Source organism: Odontesthes bonariensis, chromosome 9, assembly GCF_027942865.1.
Source record: "Odontesthes bonariensis isolate fOdoBon6 chromosome 9, fOdoBon6.hap1, whole genome shotgun sequence".
In the NCBI taxonomy this organism is placed as follows: Eukaryota; Metazoa; Chordata; class Actinopteri; order Atheriniformes; family Atherinopsidae; genus Odontesthes; species Odontesthes bonariensis.
The window spans coordinates 9,404,002-9,429,571 of NC_134514.1; the positions used below are offsets into that span (position 1 = coordinate 9,404,002).

Here is a 25,570-nt window from a genome sequence, read left to right on the forward strand (position 1 = left end):
GAAGCAGCTGAGGCTGAGGAGGAGTAAGAAAACCTTTAGTTTTAGTTACACACTGCAAGATCCACGACCCAGAAACAGCAGAAATGAACCAGATGAGAGTACAAGATGTCACGGCCTCTTCTTTAAAGTTTTAAATGCTTTTTTTGGGGGGCATTCTTGAACATATGTTATAAAAACATATTTAGGATTGCTTTTAATACTCAGTAGTATGATGACACCTTTATCTTATTTCATCTTATGCAATTTTGTTGTATTTTATTGCTTTCACTGTTCTTTTATTGTTTATATTTGTTTTTACTTAGTCTTCTCTTTATTTATTACCTGCAGTAAAGCACTTTGGTACATCGTAATGATTGTCTGTAAAGGGCTGTATAAATAAAATACATTTAGGTGCATATCCCAGAAATGACATCAATTAAACTATTGGTGATTAAAACAGACCTTGATTTGTAAACAGTAAGTGGCCATTCATCCATATTTTAAATGTTATCTTTTATCTTTTTAATCCAGATGTTTAAAATGTCTTTTATGGTTTTTTTGTTGCTTTGTTTTTTAATCTTTGTGGTGCAAGATGGTTCTGTGGGAGCACCTTCAATTTCGTTGTACCTCCCCAGTGCAATAATAATAAAAGGCTATTCTGTTCTATCCATTTTCATCCACTTATCCGAGGTCGGGTCGTGGAGGCAACAGCTCCAGAAGAAAAACCCAGACATCCCTCTCCAGCTCCTCCTGGGGCATCCTGAGGCGTTCCCAGGCCAGAAAGGATAAATAATCGCCCAGCAGGCATCCTAACCAGATGCCTGAACAACCTCAGCTGACTCCCTTTTGATTCATGATCTCGTTCTTTCACCATCCAGATCTCGTGACCACAGGTGAGGGCTGGAACAAAGATGGACCAGCAAACCTTGCGGCTCCTCCTTCACCACCACGGACCGGAGCAGAGCCCTTATTACTGCTAACGAAGCCCCAACCCCACCCAATCATGGTGGCATCTGAATGGCCACAGATTCACAAAACAGCTCCAAACACGTAGCTGGAGTTGTAAAGAACCATCTTTAGATTAAAAAGAAACTCCTACAACCGATGGTCTGCTGGTTGCACAAATCTAAATAATTATGACATCATTTTTAGAGCCTGAAACATGAGCATATCTCACTACATACATGAAAGAGTACATCTTTAAAGGTGTATTGCACTAAGATCTTAAAGTAATTTATGGGTAAATTCAAAAAGCAGCTAAATATCTCATTGTGGAGTTCATTAAAGAACTTTGCGACCTTTGAAATACATGCTAATATATTTAGTTAAGAAGCAGAATTAAGGAATCGAGCTCTCACCTTGTGACCGGAGATCTGCTGATTCTCTCAGGTTCGTCTGTGACCCTCAAGAAGAAGACAAACGTATCTGTTAGGAATCAATCAACCAATCGGATTCTCACACACACACCTCCCCCCCTGCCCCGTTCCCTGTTTAGGTGCACAAATTATCCACCAATCACGGCACAGCACATCTTCAAGTCACAGATGGATCATCATCACCAACCTGAACTCACTACACTGAGACACTGGATGGATGTGAGACAACAAAACACCAAAGTCACCCACAAACAACCGAGAAGGACAAACAAACGCAGGGGAAGGGAAGCTAGAACAGATTTAACAGACACTACGGTGTGTGTGTGTGTGTGTGTGTGTGTGTGTGTGTGTGTGTGTGTGTGTGTGTGTGTTTGTGTTTTACAGCGGTGGCTGGATATGAGATAAAATGTCGGGGGAAAGCCCAAATTATTGAGTTTAAAAGAAAAAAAAACTACATGATCCCATGAGAAAAGTTTTGTTTGAAGTCTAAGAAGCGCATTGTGAGAGAATTTCACCAACTTTCTTTAAAACCAGTCATAATAAGATACAGCACAGTGTAATAGATAAATAAAAATAAAATATATACAGAGTGTTTAGAGGTAATTACAAAAGAATAATGAACATAAATATGTAAATAACATGCAAGTGGACAGTTTATCTATAATTATCAAATGATATGAATAAAAATATTGAATAAATATTAGAAAATATCTAAGTTCGTGCAGATAAATAACCTGACAACTGCATCCTGACATGAATAAATATATATGTGAGAGTTTACCGTCTTAAAGCTGCTTTGTTTCCTCTAGTTTTTCCTATAAAGAACCGCATCTAAATACTTTAATCACTCGTGCCCCCAAAAGACGGTAAATATGCAGCCAGAATTACTTTTTTTTTTTTTTTTTTTTTTTTTAAATCAAGGCCTGGTCGATATAGAAGAAATTAATGCACTTCCCATGTAGGACCACCAGGGGGTGCTGTTGCCGTTTTTTTTCCTGTGAGTAACTGCATCTTTCGCACTAACCTGGCAACCTAGTTTCTGTAACTGAAAATAAAGTTGGGACAAAGAAGATTTTCTTCCTTTTTAAACTGACAAATATCCTTTAATGCGCCTCTGGCTCCTTTTGAGCGGCTAATGCAGTTTCAATAAATATAAAAAAAAGTTTAGACCTCAGGGATTAGATCCCTGAAAATCCTCACAGATTATCACCTGCCTCATAATACCCCCCCCGGGGATTTATGAATCAACGCTATATAAATCACTGCCGACAAATATAATTGAGATAATTTCCCGTTGAAGCAGGAACACAAAGACTCGCTTCAGCAGCTATTAAGCTGGAAGATATTTGACTCTAACACTTCTTGTTGATCCGTAGTCAGCTGGATGACTCATTTTTCTTGAGGCCATATTATGAAACCTTACATTGGCACAAGCCTGCAGACAACTGGAGAGCGAACACCTCCGCTCCTCCCCCAGTAACGGTCGGGGAAGCTGCCCTTTGGCAAGGCGGCTGTCGTTAAAACTTCAAGGTGTTTTGTGGGGTGATAGACTGGAGCGACTGTTTTGCTTTAACTCAAGTCAGCGGCTAATTACTAAACCTTTGAACGAGAAGGCAGAAGAAAGTGCGCGTGAACAGAAAGAGAAGAAGAAAATACAGGATAGAGACGGACGTAGCAGCAGCAGTGAAACAGGACAATCTTCATGTCTCCTGACAGCGAGCTGTGCAAGATCCCCGTTTAAGAGAAGGATAAATCCTGGTTACATAACTAATCCTGATTTAAAACAGCAGCGACACCGACTCAGTCAGTCAGGATGAGACGCTTCTTACAAGCATCTGCTCCTGTCCTGCAGAGGGCTCCAACACATGCTGCGTATTTTAAATGTCACAAGTTCAAGGCTGCAAACCGAAATGTATTCTGCCGAAGATGAAAGTCTGGGCTGTGCCAAATCACAGGTTTCAGAGGTCAAAGTTATCCAAGAGTGTAGAGCTTTACCCCCGTTCAGCTTCTAAATATTAAAAACCTGTCCGGTGGTGCCATCAAATTTCACATCTCTACAGTAGAGTGACTGACGGCGACCTATTTTAGACCAAACTCTGTTTTCACCTCCGTAAATATGACTAATTTTGGGGGATTTGGACTTTTGAGCAGCTAACTAAAGACATGAAGCCGCAGCCTTAAGGCCCATTTATGCCCTACGGAACCGGACGAAATTCGTCTGTCCGGTCCATACGTTGCTCCCGGAGCTTCTGTTTATGCCTCCGTCCGTATTGCGCACGTCCGTAAGAAATCCTCTAGAGGGCGGTATATATTGAGTCATTGTCGGCCGCGGGTTTGAGAAACATGGCGTCAATTGCGGAAGTTGCAGTCATACAAATGTAAAGACCCCCTGACCATCTCACAAATCCTCTCCTCCATTACCTGGCATTTTTAAATCTTAAAATGTTTTAATCTCCTACTCTTCGTTCTTCTTCTTCCTCCATAACTTCCGGAGCCAACACGCTCCTGACTCTCTACTGCCCCCACGAATTCCTCTGGTATTGCTCCGTTTCGCCCGGAGCTCACCGGATTGCTAAGCTCTTGACCTACGGACAAACTGACGGATGAAATGCCCCCCGGAACCGGGTGAAAGCGTCCGTTTCCGTAGTTAACGTAGGGCATAAATGGGCCTTTAGTGGTCCACTGAAGAGTGACGTTACTCTTCTTATTGTGAGAATGCCTTAAGGCATTCAGCTATTTCTACAATTTTAGTATCAAAACGTTCAGCTCTTTCAGCAGATTCCCGCTATCATTTTTGGTGTTTTTAACTTTTACACTTTTTAAGATATTCAACTTTTATTCAAATTTTCCAAATATTCAAAAGAAAGCAAACTGCTTTCAGCTCTTCCAAATCATCTTCCTCTTTCCAACCATTTCTGCATGCTTTCAGCTAGAGACACCATTCAAACTTTAAATGGGTCACAAGACATTCAGCTATTACCAAATTGTTTCAGCTTTTTCAAATCTTCAGCCAATTTTGAAATATGACAGTTTCAAAAACATGAACATTTTGCTCCTCCTTGATTTTTATGAATGAGCACACAGTTGAGTGCGTGCTGATAAGTTTAAAAATGTTCAGTTTTTTCAAACAAATTCCTCTAACTTTCATACAGTTTAACTTACAGAAACAAATTATAACTTAAAATGCAGGAAAATTTGTCCTCTTTCAGCCAATGTAACTACTAAAGAGCTCACATTTACAGAATTTCAGCTATGAGCCTTGAACCGAGCTCAATCTCTCAAATTCTCTGACTAACTCCAATGTTAAGTTTGGTAGTACACAAAAATCACAAAATTCCTTCAACCAGTACCTTAGCAACAGTTTTTACTGCTAAAATTGAACTATTTTCAGCTTTTTTTTAGCATGGTCAGCTATCCCCATTCAGCTCATAAGCATTCTCACTGCTGTTTCACAGTTTTGGTTACCGGTCTCTTAAAGATGATCCCTTAAACTAGAAGCTGGTGGGATGAATTTGCTCCACAAAGAAGGTCTTTGCTCTCTTGAGTGCACAAAAAGTTTTGTCCGATGACAAAAATCTCAAAGGCAGAAATTGATCCTCTGCATCCTTTACCCCCCGACCTCTGTTTTGTAGAAAACACCATTAACCCCCCCCCTCTCTCTCTTCCTGTCTGTCCTGGTTTCTCCACTTTCTTTGAGAATCCTCGGCTCTGCTGCTCATTTGTTTGCAGTCTGGGAAACATTTGGTGTTGATTATGTGTCTCAGACTAATACAGCTGGGCTGCAGTAAGCTCACACACACTGGGGAATACACGAAAACACACAAACCGTCTTTATAGTTGTTTTTTCCCCCCAACAAACGGGTCTGTGTGTGTTGTACATGTGTTTGTGTTTAACTGCTGATTTCTGCCTCTACACAACTAACTGATTCATTTCACACTTAAATCCTTTAGGACGTCAGACAGACAAGTCAACATCAACACAGAAAAATAAAAAAAATACCCCCCCCCCCCTCAACCCTATTTTTTCCCTCCCAGAAATCAATACATGACCTACAGTTTCTAGTGAGTGCTGCAGCATTAAAGCGACAGACAAGACACTCAGGCAGACAGCTGCTGATCAGAGTTTGAGGCACAAACATGAAGCTTTGAGGTGAAGCTGCTCTACAGGAAAGCAAAAACTGTTCAAACTGAGCTGAGCTTCAGTCACAGGTTGGACTTTATTTGATTTTACTCACCCTAACCCGTCATTTTCAGGTTCTGCGGACATAAAAAGCTAAATTTTTCTAACTATGTTCGCCATGAAGTGGGATGAGTAAGCTCAGCCGGAGCTGATCAGTCATAAATACACATTAAACCGATCCTGCAGTTAAATTTAGGGCGTTTTAAGACTTTAAATATGAGAAAAGTAGGCAGGTAAATACCTTTTTTATAGTATAAGAAACAATATGACCCGTGATAATTCAATAATTCCTGATCATATTCTCCAATTTTCCTTCTTATCAGAAGAAAATTCACTTGTTAGCCAAATAAAAATGATAAACAGTGAAGTTGTTATGAGTATTCTGGCTTCCTTAAGCCACCGTGGGCTCAGAGTTTGCCACAGATGTGACTTTGCAGCCTCAAATGGCCCAAAAAAATAAAATAAAAAAGGAAACACGGCATCCTGAATGCACAATTTACTGCCACAACAACCCCACTTTTAGTTAATAATCCTGCAGTATCACATCTTACTAACTGGTTTAAATCAATTATCGCAAGCTAAACATGTTTGGAAGGAAGGTTGCAAATGTTTCAGGTTTCAATTTTCGCTTTTTTATTGAACCCTCCTGGTTGAATTGATCCGCAAACTCCTGCCTGATGAGCAGCTTTGCCTCAGATAAAGGTTTGTATAGCTAAACTCCAACCTGCAACAGGTAGGGTGAAGGTAGGGATGACGGGGAACTGGCGGGCAGGCAGACAGTCAGACAGATGCAGCCAGAAAACATGGGAAAGGAAGACTTACTAACTGTTTTTGTCCCCTGTGGGAGGGTGCAGCCCGACATGGACTTGTTTGAGCTCTGACGTTTAGAAGGGTCAAGAGTGACCCTAGGAGGAAAGAGGAAGAAGAGAAGGGAGTGAAGAGAAGATGAGAGGAATGGAAAAAGGAAAATTAGAGTTAGAGAGACATTGAACGAAAGGATGAAGGGGAAAACAAGTAGGAAGCACAGGTAGAAGAGTACAAATCAAACAGAATGCACTGTTCTGGAAAAAGAAAGGACAGAGAATCGGTTCGGTGACTGGCAAGAAAAAGCCAAAGTAGTTCAAGAATCAAACATATAAAGCAACAATAAGCAGCCAAGAAGAACAGACCATAGAAGACATAGAGTCTGTCCATCTGAGCAGCAGACCTGGGTCAAAAAGCTTCTTATTTAACACTTTAACAGGTTATGCAATCAAAATTTAAACATTTTACGGTCGCCTCGTGATCCTACATATGTGACTGCTAAAGGAAGTAAGCAGAGACTTCAGGAAGGACCTCATCTACTGCCTGGGAATAAACCCAACCCCTCCAAACCTAATCAGCTTTATCAACAATATAATAAGTAGCCTGTTTGTTTGCATTTGTTGCAAAGAGGAAACAACATAAACAGTTTGATAAAACCTACTAAAAACACCTTAAAACTGCATTCTTTAGGTGAGCTCCCATCATATCACAATTAGACCCAGGTCTGACTGATTAAGGAGGACAAGATCTGAGGCCTGTAAAGCTTAATTATTAGAAGGAAGGCTCGTAGGTTAGTACTGGTTAAGGAAGAGACGATGAAAGGCAGCGAGGTTAGCTAAATGATCTTCATGTTCAGGTTTACAGCAAAGAAACGACACTAAACATTAACAATCGTATAAAACAGGCCTTTCTCACAAAGATGAAACTCATTCTCCTTCCTCTCTGGCTTCTCCCCTTACCTGCGGGTCAATTTGGAAGTGATTTTGCTTAGCAGGTTGGTCGTGGCCCGGGTCCTGGCGTGAGGCAGCGGGCTGGCATCGTGGGATGGCGTCGGGGACGCTGGGGGGACGTGGGGAGGACGGCGGTCTCTAATCTGCCCTCCGTGGAAAGTGCTCCTAACCGTAGAGCCCCTGGAGAGACGAGAGGAAGGCGTGGAAGACGAGGAGGAGACCCCAGAGGCGCCGGCAATGCTGTGGGTGGATGGGGAGGCGGGGGGCAGGCGGTGGGATAAAGTACTGTAAAGCAGAGAGGGGGGAGGGGGGTTAACTGATGTGAGCGCGTCAACATCTTAAAATACACGTTCAGCCTGTTTGGATTCTCTCTACAGAAGCGACTCCACATGCTGATATTCTGTCTTTACTTTTGCATTCGCTGACATTAATGAAGACAACAGGACATTTCAAGCTCTGTACTTCAAACAGACAACCACAGAACATATAGAGCAGGGTGCTTGCTCTTTTTCCAAATTAAAATTCCAGACTTTTTCCAGACTTTTTTAAAACTGATACTTTTTTCCCCCTAAGACCTTAACTTTATGTGTCAATACCTCAGCAGTGACGTTACGAAAATGTGCCAGACTAGGCTAAGCATGCGTTGATTGGATATCATCCCATTAGGCTAATACAGTACGTGACCAGTTAGTAAAATGATAGTTTTATAGCCTACCTTCCTATTTCTCATTTCACAATGCCTTTCAGCATACTGTAACATTCTACCATACATTTATTTTCCATACTTTATTAAGACTTTCACACAAAATTCAAGATTTTTCAAGGTCTGGAAAACAGTGCTTCAAAATACCATACTTATTAAGACTTTCAAGACTTGCGCAAGCACCCTGTAGAGGATTCATTTTACTCTGTTAGTATTCTCCTAAATTATGGAAGGCACAATCGAAAAGCTTCAAAGAACTTCATTGGATTTATTTGATTGAACTGTTACGCGGCTCCTACCTCCACCACCACCCTATACGCCCCACCCTTGACTGAGGCTGGCTGGTGGCTCCAGGCTGCTTTTCATAACGCTCTAGATAACACCCACATGCAGGGTTCAAGTGGGGCAGAACCATTAGATGAGTTAAGCTGAAGAGCAGCCGTTGCTGAGCAAAATCGTTTAACGTCAATGCAAGCTGGTCGCCCGCTGGGGGGCGGGGGCGGGGGGCGGCACACCGGCGGTGAAGGGGCAACAGAGGAAAGGGGTGAGGAGCCTGGACAGAAGAGGAGTGACTGCTGCGGTACATCTTATCTGCACCTATCAGCATAGATTAGTACCTGTAATTTGAATCCCCTTTGTGAACTTTAAGTTTGAAACAGTTTGAGCATGTTTTCACCGGCTAAATTAACACTTTGTGTTTCTCTGTGTCCATCCACGTGATCGCCCCATCAAGCACCATGGCATGGCATCGCATTGACAAGGCCTCGGGGGCATATGGAGGGTTGTGTCGGCACATGGCCCCGTCCTCACTTCATCCTGCTGCTCTCTCCTGCTCACCTCTTTCTTCCTTCCCTTCACATTTCTGTTCTCATGTGTCTATGCATGAAATCTGCACGATACCTTTTAATTTATCTGGACTGTTGCTCGTTTTTAAATTTGTTTAAATGATTTTATTTGTTTCTCTTTATATTCATGTATTTTTAATGCTTCTTCCACTCCCTGCTGCAATGCTTTTATTTTGTGTGAAGCACTTTGAATTGTTTTGTACATGAAATGTGCTATACGAATAAATTTGATTTGATTTTTGATTCACATATCCTCATTTACAGACAACCATTTTCTTTCCATCGCCACATTTCTTCCCCATAATCTGTGAAATGATAAAGCTGAGCGTAAAACCTGACAGTTAAAATAAAAAAGAAGAGGTGTGAAACTGTCTCTCGCGCCCATCCAGAGCACCAGCTGACATCTTTTCTTTATCGTCTCTGTTTGGCATTTAGTGATGATGTGTTCTCTCTTCAATCATTTGCACATTCAGTCAAAGATATCAATCTCTCATCCATCGGATGAACCCTCTCAGGGTGGCTCCAACCAGCCCATCTGTTCAGAAAATCTTTACCTAAAGTCAGATTACAGGCGCAAACCTTCTACTACTGAGGGATAAGGAGGAAGGGGGACACAACACAGGCCAGCAGGAGCGAGTGTGAAAAGGTGACCACAGGAAAAACAGAGTGAGACAGACAGGGGAGACGGTGCCTGTCACGCTCTGACACCAACGAGCAGACAACCATCTGTCATGGCAGCTCATACTGGCTACAAAAAGTCACACACACAGGCCCACTCAGGCACAGTTAAAGCTCTTCATCCTCTGTTGAAGAGACTAAACGTTAGTGAGACAAACACCATCCGCCACACACTCTCTGGAGAAAGGGACTCGCATTACCAGCCAAACACGTCTTCATAAACAAACTTAATACTGTAACATTTAACACATAAAACAGGTTTCTAGGACTGCCTTCTTCGCACCTTTGTAGTATTGTCAAAATTAGGAACATCCTGTCTCAGGCTACGGCTACACGGAAACGTTTTTCACTGTAAACGATACTTTTTCTTATTGTTTGGCTGTCGCGGCCACACGGAGCCGGCGTTCCCACTACCCCAAAACGATAGTTTTGGAGAACGGGTTCCAGAGTGGGAAGATCTGAGAACGGTGTCGTTTCGTTTCCATTGTTACAGCTAAAACGGATTCGTTTACATCTGCGTCACAGCCACATGGCTAACGCCAGTGACGTATACACATACGTCAGTGACCAGAACAAAAAGCGGCTTCCATTCAAAATCCGGAAGAAGAAGACAACACAACAAGGACAGACAGCGATCATCATGGACCCCACAACATTGATAGCAGCACTGCTGCAGACACTGCTAACTACAGCGGCGTTGTTGAAGGAACAACGTGAGCTTCGCACTGGTAGAAGTAGGGGCGTACACGCATGCGCATTGCTTCTTCTATTGTTCTGGTGTAACCGGTGGGGGTGGCTTCCAGCGCACATTGAGGTGTGGCGTGTGTACTGCATCGTTTTCAGCGTTTTCATCGTTTCCAGCTTTCCTGTGTGGTCGCAATAATTTTCGTACCCGTTTTCAAAAAAACCCTCGTTTCGTTTCCGTGTAGCCGTAGCCTCAGAGTGATGCAGAGAAATCGCTCCAGGCCTTTGTTACTTCAAGACCAGACGACTGGAATTCTTTATTTTTGGGCTTAAAATCAGAATAGAATGAAAAATTCTTCTCCTCACATGTAAAGCTTTTAATGCTCCATCATATCTTAAATATCTCATAGTTGGATATTTTCCCAGCAGAGCACTTTGCTCTCAGACTGCAGGTCTCCTTGTTGGTTCCCAGAGTCTCTAAAAGCAGAACGGGAGGCGGAGCCTTCAGTTATCAGGCCCCTCTCTGTGGAACCAGCTGCCAGTTTGGCTTCAGGAAGCAGACACCCTCTCTACCTTTAAGATCAGGCTTAAAACTTTCCTTTTTCATAAAGCTTATAGTTAGGGATGGCTCAGGTAAGCCTGAAACATCCCATAGTTACGCTGCTATAGGCCCAGACTGCTGGGGGACCTCCCATGATGCACCTCTCTTTACTCTCCCTTGTTGTCATTAGCTTGTGTTTCTCTCTCTCAGCAGGTATCCCTGTCCTGGTGTTATGGTGCTTGTTGTTCCCCCTTTCCTGTCCTCTCACCCCCGGCTGGTGGAGGCAGATGGCCGCCCTTCCTGGTTCTGGTTCTGATGGAGGTTTCATCCTGTTAAAAGGGAGTTTTTTCTCTCCACAGTCACCTCATGCACGCTCAGGACAGGAGATTAGATCAAAGAGAAGTTCCAGTGCCATCTGTTAGTTTCCTTAGCTCGGCTACTTTACTTTAAATGGCTTTAATGGACTAATTTGTATTTTAATGTATTGGATTGTGACTATAATACAATGAACTGTATAAAGAAAACTGAACTGAACTGAATTTCACACCATGTATCATTTAATCCATCTTTTCCAGTTTACATGGAGCCCAAACAACAGCTTCACAAGCGCATGGATCGACACAGGAGAACCAGGTCAACACTCAGCAGTTCACCTACATCATAAGGAGAAGGAACTCTGAGGGCAGTAATGGACAGAGAAGACAGCTGGTTCCCGAGAGGAATCAAAGAAGCCATCTTTGTTAAACTGGAAAAACCACCTTTGAACAGAGGAGGTGGTCTCAGGTATCACCTTCTCAGCACCTCCAACGCAGCATCGCCTCTCCTCTCCTCCGCAGGAGGTTTCACAACCATTCACACTTCTGATCCTGTGGCCAACACATGCTCTCAGACAGGTAAACAACTAACAGGTGAGAAAGAGTAACCTTAACGAACTGCCAAATGTGAACCGACCCTCTGCTGTTTATAAGCTGATCTCCACTCCTCACCATGTAGTTCAGAACCAAAGAAGCATTTCGGATGAGAGGTGAAACGTTCTCCAAGAACCAAGAAGAAGAAGAAGTCCAGTTGCCCGTATTCAAGCTCTTAGAAAAATGACTAATGACTCATATTTGGTTCCTTTCCCTCTTTGGAATGAATAAAGCACTACTTAATTCAATTTAACACGGCCAAGCTGCGTCTCGATGCCAACAGCGACCATATGGCTATATGCAGTCTGTGGTGCCAGGTATGAAAACTGCAGCCCCGGACGCCTGAGCCCAACAAAGCCTTCAATCAGCTTCACATCAGAAACGTGTAGCCTTGTGTAGAAAGGTGAAAGTGGGAGCACCGAGTGTGCTCTCCAGGGCAGAAGTTGGTCCATCTTGTGTAATTTCTTTGCATTCTTCCCTCGTTCCGCACCGCTGCCTCTGCTGGCTCAACACCGTTACATGGCATGGCTGTAAACGTGTGCAGGAATTTGTGCTCAATTTGCAAAATTCTGTAAAGCTCTGCAATTTCTTACAAATATGTTTTTACTCTCATGTGCAATGGTCGGTCATAAGCTGTGATCCAAATTCAAATGAAGCACATCTGCGACATGTCAGCAAAATGGTCAGGACTTTAATAATTTCACTAAAAAGTCATTACCCTGTGAGGGCATTCACACACAGGTCCTACTCTCACCTGTTTTCTTTGCCATTTTGCAGCAGGGACTGTCTATCAGTGCTGGATCGGTCTGTGCACACATATGTGTTCCTTCGAGTCATGGCACTGGCAGGGGCGTTATTCTGGGGAAAGAAGAATCAACACAGAAGCACACAAATAGAATTAAATTAATTACATCTCAAATTAAATGTAATTGAAATGAAATTAAGCTTCCTGCTTCATGCATTCCAGACTCAAATTCTGGAAAAACGTTCCTTAAATCTGATTAATTTCAGGCTAATCTGAGCGCTAAACAGAGTCTCAGTCTCTTAGTTTAGTTTCTGTGTTTGTGTTAAATGATTCAGCTCATCTCTAATCTGCAGAAGAATGTGGAAGATTCTTTCACCCCCCATAAGATCTCTGTCCACGTAGCCTCAGTGTGCTGTAATCTGAAGAAATGGGATTAGGCAGCCTGAGGCCTCTGCCATCTGCACCACTTGTATTGATAAGGGATTACATGAGACAGATTGGTTACACCGTACATCTTATTCCACCCACAAATCACCCTGTAGGTCTTACCGTTGTTGAGTTCACTTTGCGCCGGTCGGGTATCTCGGCTTTATTTGGGTTGTGAGCGGAGCTAACCATGGGGCTGGAGGGGGTCGGGATGCTACGGGAGCCTACAGTAGTGGTACTTGGCTTGCGTATCGACAGACGCTCCTCTTTAAGCCCTGCTCCTTCGCCCACGCCGCTGGGACTTCGCTTCGGGTGTGCCGACCCTGGAGCGGCTGGACCGCCTTAAAGAGTAAACAAAGGTCTCAGTGATAGGGAATGAACATTTCAGAGTTAATCTGCTCAGATATAACCCATAAAAAACTAATTAAGCTCCAGGGGAACATCAGTTTCTGTGTTTTGCCTTACAGAAGTCGGAGTGTCGTCTTTGGCGGTGGTATGTCGAAGCACTGCGCTGCGCCTTATGGCCAGAGGAGGAAGACTGTGCACCGGAGGAGGAAGAGGACGTGGAGTGTTTGCTCGTTCCGTTGGAAATGGTGCCGGGGCGGATTCGAGCCAGACTCAGACTGCTGCCCGACCGAGACTCGGTGGGCTCCGTCTGAGAGACAAACCCACACAAAGAGAAGATGGACAATGACAATATGACTACACACAGACATCGATCTGGTTGTTTATAGATTTTCAGGCTTGACAAAGCATCAAACAGCCATGAACCAAGGCTATTTGTCTAGTTCATCCAGTCCAATCAAGCTTTATTTATAAAGCACTTTAAATCAACCACAGTGCACAGTGAAGGTAAAAGACAAGATAAATAAGCAATAAAAGACCAAATAAGTACAAGAAGACATGATAATAACTGATAAAAGACCTAATAAGTACAAGAAGATATAATAATAAGTGATAAAATAAGAAAGTCAACAACTCCAACACTAACACCAACATAGAGTGCATTACAGTAATCTAGCCATGTTGGATTACTGTCCCAGAATGCTGCCTAGACAGAAAAAGGCTTTATTTTGGCAAGTTGCCTCAAAAAGAAAAAGTTTGATTTGATGACTGCTCTGATCCGACTGTCGAGCTCAAGTCTGTCTCAGTGGTGCGACCAAAACCCATTGCTTCTGTCTTTTCTTCATTAAAATTTAAGACGTTAGGAGCCATCCAGGCCTTTATATCGTTATGGGACATGAGCAACAATTTTACAGAATAGCCTTCATTCTTTTTAAGAGGTACATAAATCTGACTGTCATCTGCATAACAGTGGGATGAAATACCACGTTGGAGCAGATATAGAGGACCTAAAACCGGGCCTTGGGGGACCCCACACGAGAGGGGAGCGGGACGCTAACGCTCTGCCAAGTAGGATCTGAACCACTGCAGTGCTGCACCCCCCATTATTCACCCACTGCTCCAAACAAGAGAGTAAAATAGTATGGTTCACTGTGTCAAATGCAGCAGTTAGATCTAAATAATAACACATCATTAAAAAACTCTTAAAGAGCTGATTCAGTACTGCGTAACCTCGAGGATATCATGATCTTTGAGAGAAATGGTTGTTTGGTGATAGGCCTGTAGTTGGAGAGAACTGTGGTGTAAAGAGGGTTTTTCTTTTTTAATCAGATTAACAGGGACAACACCTGAAGACAGACTGCTATTGACAACCTCCAGTATTAAAGAGGAAAACCTCTTTAATTAGTCGAGGGGGGACGGCATCATTTGGAGAGCCTGATGGCCGCAGATGATTCTGTAAAGTTACCAAAGTCACAGGCTCAAACTTATCAAAAACACCAGAAGATGGGACAAAGACTAAGGGGTCATGTTTGTGACAGTTTGACTAAATCATATCAGAAAAATATCGTCTAGCCGTCTGATACGGGCACCAGCCGTCCTTTAACTTTTGAAAGGACACAACCGGTTCGTGTCTCTTCCACTTTCGTTCAGTCCCAGGGCACTCGCGTCTGACAGCCCGAGTCGTTTCATCCAGCCAGGGCTCAGATTTAGTGAAAACACCGGGTCACAAACCTCTAAATTATTGTATTTGGGAGGCCGAGCAATAACTGCTTACATTTATAGTGACTCTTAAATATAGCTGCTCGTCCTCCTAATCGGCCTGACGTCCTTGAAACGTTGAAATAGCAGCAATCATGTGGTAAAAGTTCAGTAAAAGCGCTGAACCCACCAACATTTAACCGTGTCTCAGTGACACAGAGAAAGTCCAAGAAATCCTTTAATATGAACCTTTTGTTCACCAGCGATCTAGCTTTCACCTGTCCAATCCTGACAGGAACCGGCGGATCAACAGCCATCCGAGGAGCAGGAGACAGAGACCGCGGGCAGGAGTCGACCGGGTCTAACGAACGCCACGAAGCAAAGAGGCGAGACGCCGCTACACGCAGTTTCAGCGAGGCTGTAGTGGAAAAATGCTCCCAGCAAGCCTTCAACCTCACTGCCTGACCGCCGCGTTTTCCTCAGCAATGTTGGTAGAGAGGTAGAGCCAGAGCGCGATAGTGGCGGGGGAAGCATCTTGTGATCTTATCAACATAAATTTTGCTGTAGATCGAAGCTCTAACAATGTTTGGCGATCGTACACCAGCAGAGAGCTGACATTTAAAGTAGCGAGTAAAACGCAGTGACACACGCGCCATCTTGGTCTCAGGTGTGTTTCGTGATCACCCAAGTAGTTAATTTTTCAATCAACATCAGACTGTAACAAACTTATTTCAGTTTACGTGTAAAGTAAAACATCCAGTGATGACCGTGAGAGGCGGGAAACACGAACCATCCGATCCACCCACCTCATTCTTGCGTCCCAGCAGCAGGTATGTGGCAGTGATGTCGTTGTACTTCTGGCTGACCAGCGTCTCTCTGACGTCTTCTCGGTTGAATCCCATCCCAACCATCACATCTAAAACAAGGCAAATTAAGTGAGAAACAGTTTCCATGCGTGGTTTGGACTCACGTACAGTTTTGAAGGGTTTATCATAATGGCTCTTTTGGTGACATTTAGACACAGAACTCTGACATTTCACTGAAAGGAGGGAAATTATGCCAGCTGATAACTCCAGACAGCCACTCTGAACATGATTCTTTGTTCTGAACCACCATCAAAACATAGAAAAATACCCTGAAAGGTGCAGAGGGGAAGACTCACAGCTCAGGTTTCTGCTCCTGTAACTCAACTCTTATACCAAACAGTTATGGAATAAATAAATGAGTCAAAAGGTTGTTCTCACCAATGCGGCTGGTATCATTTAAGTCCCCGTCTGGCTCTATGTGGGGCTTGAGCTCCTCGCCGTCATGGCCGATGTTAATCCACTTATCTTTCATTATTTGCTGATGTTGAGAAAGAATAACAGAGAAGCTGTGACAAATACAAAAACTCGTAATATTCTGTTTCAGACAAAGGAAAACGAGCTCTAATAGTTGCAATACTTTAAGAGTTCGACTCGAATCGACATCAAATTCTATGTTATACGTTACAAAATGTAAATAAATGTCCTTTTGCATCTTTGCTCATCTTCATACAAACGCATGTTTTCCCCTGTGAGTGTGCAGTGAGGTTACCTCCAGAGAGCAGCGCTTGGTGGGGTTGAGGACCAGGAAGCGGCGCAGGATCCCTTCGCAGTCTGTCGACATGTAGAAGGGCACCCGGTATTTTCCCCTCAAAACCCGCTCCCGCAGCTCCTGAAAACAGCATTTATTCATACAACAAAAATTACATTTAAGCCACAGAGAAAAGAAACATAATCGATCGGATTATTGTTCGAGTCATCTGCAAAGTGATATTTTGAGAATGAGAATTATTTCAGGTCAACTTTTAGATGAAGTTTGATATGATTGACGACGCCCACCTTTAGGTTCTGTCCGTCAAAGGGCAGAGACCCGCTGACCAGTGTGTACAGGATGACGCCCAGGCTCCAGATGTCCACCTCTGGACCGTCGTACTTCTTCCCCTGGAAGAGCTCCGGGGCGGCGTAGGGTGGGGAGCCGCAGAAAGTGTCCAGTTTACTACCTTCAGTGAACTCGTTACTGAAGCCAAAGTCAGCTATTTTGATGTTGGAATCGGCGTCTAACAGCAAGTTTTCCGCCTGCCAAGTCACAACATCCCAAGTTGATTAACTTTTATATGAGGAATAACAGCAAGAACTCTAACCTGTGCTACTATCGTTTACACGGGAAGCGGTTAACTTTCTTCCAAACGCACTGTGTGTTACTATCTGCAGTGAAACTCTGTCATTTTAAATGAATTCACCTTCAAGTCTCTGTGAACAATGTTCTTCTGATGACAGTAGTGCACCGCTGAGACAATCTGAGGACAGAGAAACACAGAACGATCTCAAACAAGAGAAGATAATTGCACTTAGTGTTGTTCTTAAATGTGAATAGTAGCTAAATTCCTACATTTACATGGCTGAAAACACAACACAATTATGAATTTCTTGTGTAATCACAGCTATTGTTTGTGTAATTGCAGAGGAATTTAATGCATTTTGCATTGCATTTAGGGTCAAACAGCTGAGATGCATGTAAAGCTGTGACTATAAACAATAAATCGTCTCAATTAGCCCAGATTTAAACTTCTCCGAGTATGCTTTCAGTGACGCCATCAACTGTGAAGGGCATGGACTTTTACTGACCTGTCTGAATTTGGCTCTGGCCTCTTTCTCCTTCATTCTGCCGTGAGCCACGAGGTAGTCGAACACTTCGCCTGGAAAAACACAAACGGTATGAAAACATGGCGTATTTTATCTAGGCGTGTCAGTAGTCATATCCTCACAGAAGATGTGCTCAGAGTGGCAGAACATCTGCTCTTTTTACAGGAAAATCAACTCCATCAACATGCCACACTTATAATATATATAATATAGACAAATGCACTATATTTGGGACTTAATTAACTGGATTGTATTTGATTGTACTGGATTATCAATTTCATGACACTACCGCCACCGTGTTTCACTGATGGGACGAGGTTTTTGCGTTGGAATGCAGAATTTTCCTTTCTGCAAACACAATGCAGGTCATTTAAACCAAAAAACTTCTCTTTTGGTTACCTTCGTTTGTAAAAACAGACTTTAGCAGTTCTTTCGTAGATCTGTAGCTTCCCCCTGAAAGCCTCATCATGCGCACCATCATTGTTCATGTGGACTCCAGCCAATGTGAGAGGGACGTGCAGCTGTTTAAATGTTACCCTGGGTTCCTTTGTGACCTTACAAACTATTACACACCTGCTCTTTAACTTAACTTCAACTTGTGACCTTTGCTGGTTGAGAACTCCTGGAGAGACTACATATGCATATAATCAATCTTTACATAATCTATGAACTGGTGATGTTCAAACTCTTTAAAGATGGTCTTTTAACCTTTTACAGCCCGATGAGCATCTGCAACTCCTTTTCTGAGCTCCACATGAATCTCCTTTGGCCATTTAAATTAAACGGGATCCATTCTTATCCGATTGCCCTCCTTTTAATTAGAAACACCTACTTTTCCTACTTGCATGCATTTAATAATACTCTTATAGGCAATTTCCCTCAGTAAGTAAATGACCAAGTGTAACATTTGTCTCCTCTTCTGCAAGACGGTCGTGTTCTGCAGGGATGAGGCAGCCCCAAAACCAGCTTGTATACATTTTTTTGTAGCATCACAGGAGCAAACAGTCTATTAAACACTAAATTTAAGTGTAGAAAGCCTGAAACCTGACACTACTATTAAAATATGAGTCTATGGAAAGAGAAATACGCACGATCGAGCATGATCTATATTTCAACACCTTGTGATTTCATTTAAAAACAAATTACTTGACTTAATAATTCCTCATTTTAGACGCTTAAATGTACTTGTGCCCAAAGCAAACCTTTGACCCCAGAGATCCTGAATACTGAGACAGGCGGAGCTGAAAAGAGCAGCACTGGTGGGCCGCTTTTTATGCCTCCTTATTAGGTAATGGAAGTCAGAGATCTCACAACATACAGCAGAGGGAGATTAAGGGATCGTGGAGAGAGAAGAAAGTAAAATGAAGGAAGCTGCAAAAATAGATTAGTGGATGGGAAGCAGCTGAACAATGTACAATTTCAAGATCAACAAAACTACACAAAACAGACAGCTGAGACATCATAAGAGCAGAGTGATGGAGTATATGCAACTAAATCAATTAGCTAATTGAACTTAACAGCACAGAAATAATGAATCTAATTGGCACAGTTCAATGCTTGGCAACAAAGATGCTGTATTCACCTCCGCTAGCGTACTCCATAACCAGGTAAAGTGTCTTCTCCGTCTCAATCACCTCAAACAACTGGACTGTAACACACAGAAAGACACGTCAACACATATGTCAACACCCCCCCCTCACACGTGCACAAACAATTCTTTGTGGTTTAACTCACCTATGTTGGGATGGTTAAGAGTTTTCATGATTCGTACCTCTCGAAACAGCTGAAAAAGAGACGACAACAAGGGTTAACTTTCATCTTTTATCCAAAATTATGGCGATATCACGTATACCAAGTGTCCCAGGTAACAAGTTTCTGTTACAATTCAAGTGATTTATCTGCACAAATGAACCCTGAAGCACATAATCCGTATCATCCTTATTATTTTAGTCATACAGTTCACAGCTGGTTTTTACAGCCGGCTTCCTTCCAGCCATCTTATCCCTTCAGACACATGTGCTCCATCACATTGTGACCAACCACCTTTAGACCTGGAATCACCCGAGGGAGCGTCCTGCTGACGCTACGCTGTCGACTTCCCCTCCCCTGGGTGTGCTTTTCCTCTGGTTCCCTCTCATCCATCACTGAGCTCCAAACTGCTGCCTCATCCTGCCGCCATCTCTCCCTCTCTCTTTGTCTAATTAAAGTAATGCATTTGTTTGTGAACTCCTTTTAAGAGATTACAGAGGAAATATCCCTTCGCTCACAGTTAAACCGGTCATGAGACGGGAGTTTTACAAGCGATACGAGCTAAAAATCAGAGAAAATCTGGGACAGAAATGACGTCAATGGGTTAATCCATCATTAGTTGTTTTTATTTGGTTATTAGTGACAAAGTGAGACATTTTGACCCTGGAGGGGAAGCGACACTCCACTGTGAGGAGTGCACATGCATAACAAAGACAAATGTTACAGTGGAGTGTGTGAGCAGGAAGCTACGACAGAAATAGAAAAGGAGGCGAATTATCAACACGCAATGAGATGTGGAGTGGGTGTAGAGGGAGGGAAATGCAAGAGGACAAACGTACAAAGCAGGGAAGGAAAAACATTGAGATGGGCAGCAACTCAGGTCAGCAGTAATAAATACAACAAAACACTAAAACTACATAAAATATGCACGTAGATATGAAAAGGGAACTAGATTAAAAATCCGAAGTTAAAATAATACAAGTTTAAGACTCCAAAAAACATTCACAAAAGGTTAAATGGAGACAGAATTGGTCTAACGCAACAATTACAACCCAACATTTCTGCTTCTAACGTGTCTGAAGTCATTTGACGAGACCAGTTGCTTAAGATTCAGGTGCACTTAAATTCTTTCTAGTTCCAGGGCTTTTTTGATGGATATAAGTCTGCAGATAACTTGGGAGAACCATCCACCCCGAACATACAATGTGCGGCGGTGTGTGAGGTCTTTAAGGTTTGTGATGAACCTCCGTTACAACAAAAGCCGAAATGAGTTTGCTTCAACGTCAACGCTTTATGGTCCGTAAAAGGTGGTCGTAAACTTTCACCGCTAAGTATTCCTCAAGAATAAATCACAGACCAGTGGGGGGAAAAAAAAAGATGAGACGGGGAGGGGTGGCTGTGCGAGAGGATGAATACAAAAGCTGGAATGCACCAGAGTCTTCATTCTAATAAGTGAGCATCAGCTGCCCAGGGAAACACGCCCCTCCCTTTACCGCAATCCTGACTTTTCATGTTGTTATGGCTACGTTTCCAAGCTCTTCTAATGGAATCTCTGTGTCCTATATTCCTCTGCAGCCCAGTGGGAAACACACAGAATCAGTGAAACTATGGAGCAAATCTGCAGAGGGACAAGGATGCAACCTCAAACTGCTTCTGATAGGACAGATATTACACATGAGACCGGCTCTCTTTATCCAACTCTGTTAAATGCCATATCTGTCATAATTATTAGCCCCTTTCGGCTATTTTGTGAACTTCCACCTGAGAAATATTTCGCTCCATGGATGTTACCTTATAGCAGCCCGAAGCTACCACAAGCTCACAGACTTCACATGACTTTGCAGTACCGGTTAAACAACCACTGTGTAATACACCAGCACTGGCTTTAATCCGGAACTTATTTCAGTGGAAATTATTTTGCACTTTTACAAAAACTCAACAACAGAAGTCATTTAGGCGTTTCTGATGCTTTTCTGCGCTTTGTATCATTTTATCCTGGAAATTTAGGTTTTTAGGCTGTTTGTCACAAAAAGTAAGCCAAAATAGACAAAAATGATCTGATTTCTACTAGTTTTCAGAAGAACAAACGCCTTGTGTGAAGCTCGACATCCACAGCTGTAGCAAGTTGATATCCCATCCCATTACTTTTGGTGTAAATTTATAACAAAGGGGGAAAACTACAGGGAATATTCTCTGGGTAGAAATCTGTTACTAACACTGGTTTTTATTCCCCTCCGTCAGTTTTACTATCTAAGTCTCTTAAAATAAGAAGCCACATTGTCATAAACAGACAGGTCCACTGGGGATGTGTGTAATTGAATTAAGTGCACGGTGCATCAGCTGTTCATCTGAGCTTTAAGAAGAGTAATCGGCTAAGACTCCTCCGCCCTCTCTCCCTCTCCGTCTTTTACTGCTTTACCTCTTACTCTCCCACATTTTCACCTGTTTTTCCCCCGTCTACATGGTCCACTAAGCAAGAAATCCAATCTGCAACCACTGCTTGCTGAAATATTGAAGATTTACGGATACAAATACCAGCTGGGACTCGTTTTCCTACACAGAAAATGGTTGGAAGGGGACGGTTAAGAAGTTAAGATCCAGAAATCTGCCAGGAAATTGTCACTCATCTAATCAGTGCTCATGGTGCTGTACTTTTGTACAGTTGTGGTGGTTCTTATTGGAATTTCAGGCGTACTTTTGAGGATTATAAACATGACATTTATTCTTTGTTTGAAGCAAAAAGGGATTTTCACACAATATATTTGAATGCAGCATCAGGCCACAGAATAATTCATCTGTCTTGCTGGCGTTTTTACATAATAGCTTCCCGTTTCTGTCTCTTGGGTATGGCCCTGCGTCACAGTTGCCATGCACACCCGGGTATTAATCCCTGGGCTTGGATCTCCTGCTCCACAGGGGGTTATGGGAAGCCATGGAACGCCACACACGGCAGGAGCTGCACATTCAGGCTCGCACACAGCTGTGGTCCTCCTGAGAGGTGCGCTCGTCCTTCAGTTTTCTGCTCTTCCTGGCTTCTCTTTGACTCCTCAGCTCCATCTCAACTCATTTTAGGCGGCATCGGTGGCGTTACATCTCTTTCTGTATAGAGTCAGAGCTCTCACTCTTTTTCTAAATGATGCCCAGGCTTACTTCTTGTGGCCTTCGTCCTCCTAAACCAGGCTGAGTATCCATGCTTTTCCTTCTCTTCACGCAGAGATCCAGACAGAGCGCCATGAAAATGTTGTTGAAATAGGAAAATGAGGCACTGATGACGCTGGTCTAACTTACACATGAACAGTCACAGTCACCAGCCACAGTCTAACAAATTAAAGTACCTGACACTTATAAATGGCGGCCAATGACAAGATCAGAAAAATTCATGCGAGAAGGGAAAAGAGGTGGAAAGATAAAGAATGCCTGAATAAGATGAGCAAATGAACTCTCTACTCCCGGCTTAGGGCACTTGTTGTGAATGGCCCTCTGTTTTCAACTCCATTGCTACAGTGTGCTGCTGACAGACAGTACAGCACTTCAATGGCTACCATTTACAGCAAGACTCTGACTACGTTCAGACTCAATTCTGATTTACTGCTCGTGTCTGATCTTTTGTCGCACTGTTCACGTGTGAACGGGACCCAGGAGTGCAAAAAACAACAACGACGTCAGGAGGTTAAAATCAGAAGTGGAGGTGCTAAAACTTTCAGGCAACTTACCAAATTGGCTATAAGTAGAACGAAAATAACAAGAAAAGACAGACGCAGACACGTGGTGACTTTCGCCTGTGCAGGATGGTGACGAAAGTCGACCGAGAGCGCGGAAAATGTCGCATGAATTTTGACCGCTCAGACTGAGGTCGCATTGCAAAAACATTCGATCTGATTTGGGCCTCGGTTGACATGCCTTCAGCAAAGCACAGCTCAAACAAAACCAGCATGTGGTTAAAACACGAGATCATCGGGCTTCCCTCTGTGACCTCCGAGTAAGACCGGCAGCTGCTAACGGTTGCTCTGGCAGGCTTGAAAAGCTCTTAATATTTCGTCGTAGCTGCTGGGTCTTTGTGCGTAAGAAATGCCTGAACTACGGTGCACACCAATGTACACCTAAGAGCTTCAGCTTAATGTAGCAAATGCACCACGTCGACCTTCTTTTGTCTTGTAATTAATCAAGACAAACCTTCACAATGTAACCGCACAAACCTAAAAATCTCCAGAGCTGCGTTATACTTCAAAAGTGAATCGAGAGTTCCACTTTTATGTCATACCCCACCAGTTAGAACAAGAAAATTAAGAAATGCTCCTTTTAAATGACTTGACTTCTTACGACACTATCACAAGACATACATACCATCCTGCCAATGAACATCCATCTACTAAAAGCAGACAACCACAGAGATGTAAACACCCGCACACAGTCACGTGTTGTACAAACAATTTAAAACTCAGCAGCTGACCAACCTCAACTTATAAGCATGTCTTTGGATTGAATGGGGAAGCTGAAATAAACCCAGAAAAAACAGGGTTTGGGAAGAGGATTCAACCTGCACAAAGAAAGGTTTGAACAAAAATACTGAGCGTCATCAATGCTAACCTCTGTAGCCAAAAGCTTCTGGAAGGAATGGAAAGATCTTAATGGATATGGAGGCATTTTCCTCCTGCCAGATTATAGGTTTTTACTCTTTTTTCCCTGCAAACACTCAAAATAAATTGCAGCAATGTCCAACTTAACATTTATTGGGGAAAAACATCAAATTTGTTCAACGAGGATACAAAGCAGGTGCCAAAAAGGAGGAAGATTTTGATTGTAAAAGCCTAAATTTCTATTCTAATGCCACTATTCCATCAAATAAACTGACTGCACACTTTGCCCCATCTAATATATTATGTGTATTTCATTTGTAAAACTCAGGGCATCTGATATTAGTTAACTTTAATTGTTCACTGGAAGAAAACTAACATGTTTTTGGATATCATAAACTGTATGATGGCTGAGTGGCTGAGCCAGGTCTACATTAGACAGCACAGATGTTTTTTTAATGTTTGCAGTGCGTTTTAGAGATCATTTATTGAGGTCAAATGTAGCAATTTTCACTGTATAGTCATCATGTTTTTGTCATCTGTGTTCTCCATCATAGCCAATTTAAAGAGGGGACCTCTCGTCTGTGTAGTCAATACAACTGCTCAGGATTTTGTCGTTATTTACCAGCATTTTTCAAGCAGGAAAGTTGACTCTACATGCAGGAAAGACACCCTCAGAATGTGTATAAACAGGTACTGTAATTATTGTGTTCTGCAAACCAATAGCAGTAACTATTAAACTATGAAATCATGAGTCTTTAAAATACTTAAATGTGTCGTCTGTTTATATTGCATTCATGGAAAATTCTGTTAATATTACTGAGCACTACACTGAGCATTAGACGTACACAAACAACAACAATCTGATTTCTAAGGTCCTGATCTGTCACTGGTCAAATCTGTAAAGCTAAAACTTGTTCGGTTCTGGTCCAAAACAGTGACCACAGACCAACCAGTGCATCCTCAGAATTTGAGCAAATCTTCCAGTCTTTGAGCCACTTTAGCACATGCAGATTCCTCTCTGGAGGAGGTTTCAGGCAAAGATTTGCTGCATTCTCGTCAAATGTTTAGAGACAGTCCAACAACGTATCGGAGAATTTCCCTTTTCTCTTCCATTTGTCGCAGGACAAAATTGAAAAAGTCCAACTATGTGCACACTCCCTCCATCCACTTTATGTACCGCAGGGAGCGGAGCCCTCAGGCCTGTTGACGGAGGAAGCTGAAACATTAATGGCGAGGAGCCGGAGTTTCATATATTGACTCATATTGTAAGAGTCATGACTCAGCTGGATATGATAAGCAGCTTCACAGCTACTTTATAGATATTAACTAAACAAAAACAAGCATGCTGCTGTTGTACGGCAGCTGCATTAACGACTAGCTGGTGGGAGAACCTTGTGTTTTTGCTCCGTCTGCACTCTTGTCCCTTCATTGTCTAATTATTCCCTCACAGACTGGCTTAGTAACAACAATGCATACAGCAGGCACAACATTATTATGCGCAGACACCCACACAGGGACAATATGCAGTGTACAATACCAATCCAGATAATGGCATTACACATACATAAAAAGGCCGAGCCGAGGGTGTGTTGTGCTGAGTTCAGTCGCCTTTTTCATACATAGCTGCTCTCTCACACACAAGCGGCCTCTTCTCGCTCGTCTTACTCGGGGTCCCTGCTCCTGTGCCACAAACCACCCCCCCACCTCCTCATCCCT

At 42.8% G+C, this 25,570-nt stretch overlaps 1 protein-coding gene across 4 annotated transcripts in view; it reads right to left on the bottom strand.

Moving 5' to 3' along the window:
- mark4b (MAP/microtubule affinity-regulating kinase 4b) overlaps positions 1-25,570 on the bottom strand; it is a 57,385-nt gene that overhangs the window by 4,016 nt on the left and 27,799 nt on the right. Inside the window, exons 4-17 of one of the 4 annotated variants that reach the window (XM_075473013.1) lie at positions 19,263-19,311; positions 19,111-19,176; positions 17,511-17,581; positions 17,126-17,182; positions 16,725-16,961; positions 16,438-16,557; positions 16,107-16,206; positions 15,669-15,778; positions 13,285-13,474; positions 12,943-13,160; positions 12,403-12,506; positions 7,299-7,574; positions 6,358-6,440; positions 1,338-1,374 (exon numbers count right to left, since the gene is read on the bottom strand). In XM_075473013.1, the coding sequence (XP_075329128.1) occupies positions 1,338-1,374; positions 6,358-6,440; positions 7,299-7,574; positions 12,403-12,506; positions 12,943-13,160; positions 13,285-13,474; positions 15,669-15,778; positions 16,107-16,206; positions 16,438-16,557; positions 16,725-16,961; positions 17,126-17,182; positions 17,511-17,581; positions 19,111-19,176; positions 19,263-19,311 (1,718 nt within the window). Of the gene's footprint in view, positions 1-1,337; positions 1,383-6,357; positions 6,441-7,298; positions 7,575-12,402; positions 12,507-12,942; positions 13,161-13,284; positions 13,475-15,668; positions 15,779-16,106; positions 16,207-16,437; positions 16,558-16,724; positions 16,962-17,125; positions 17,183-17,510; positions 17,582-19,110; positions 19,177-19,262; positions 19,312-25,570 lie in introns of all 4 variants that reach the window. The other 3 variants (XM_075473015.1, XM_075473014.1, XM_075473016.1) reach the window with 3 other exon arrangements.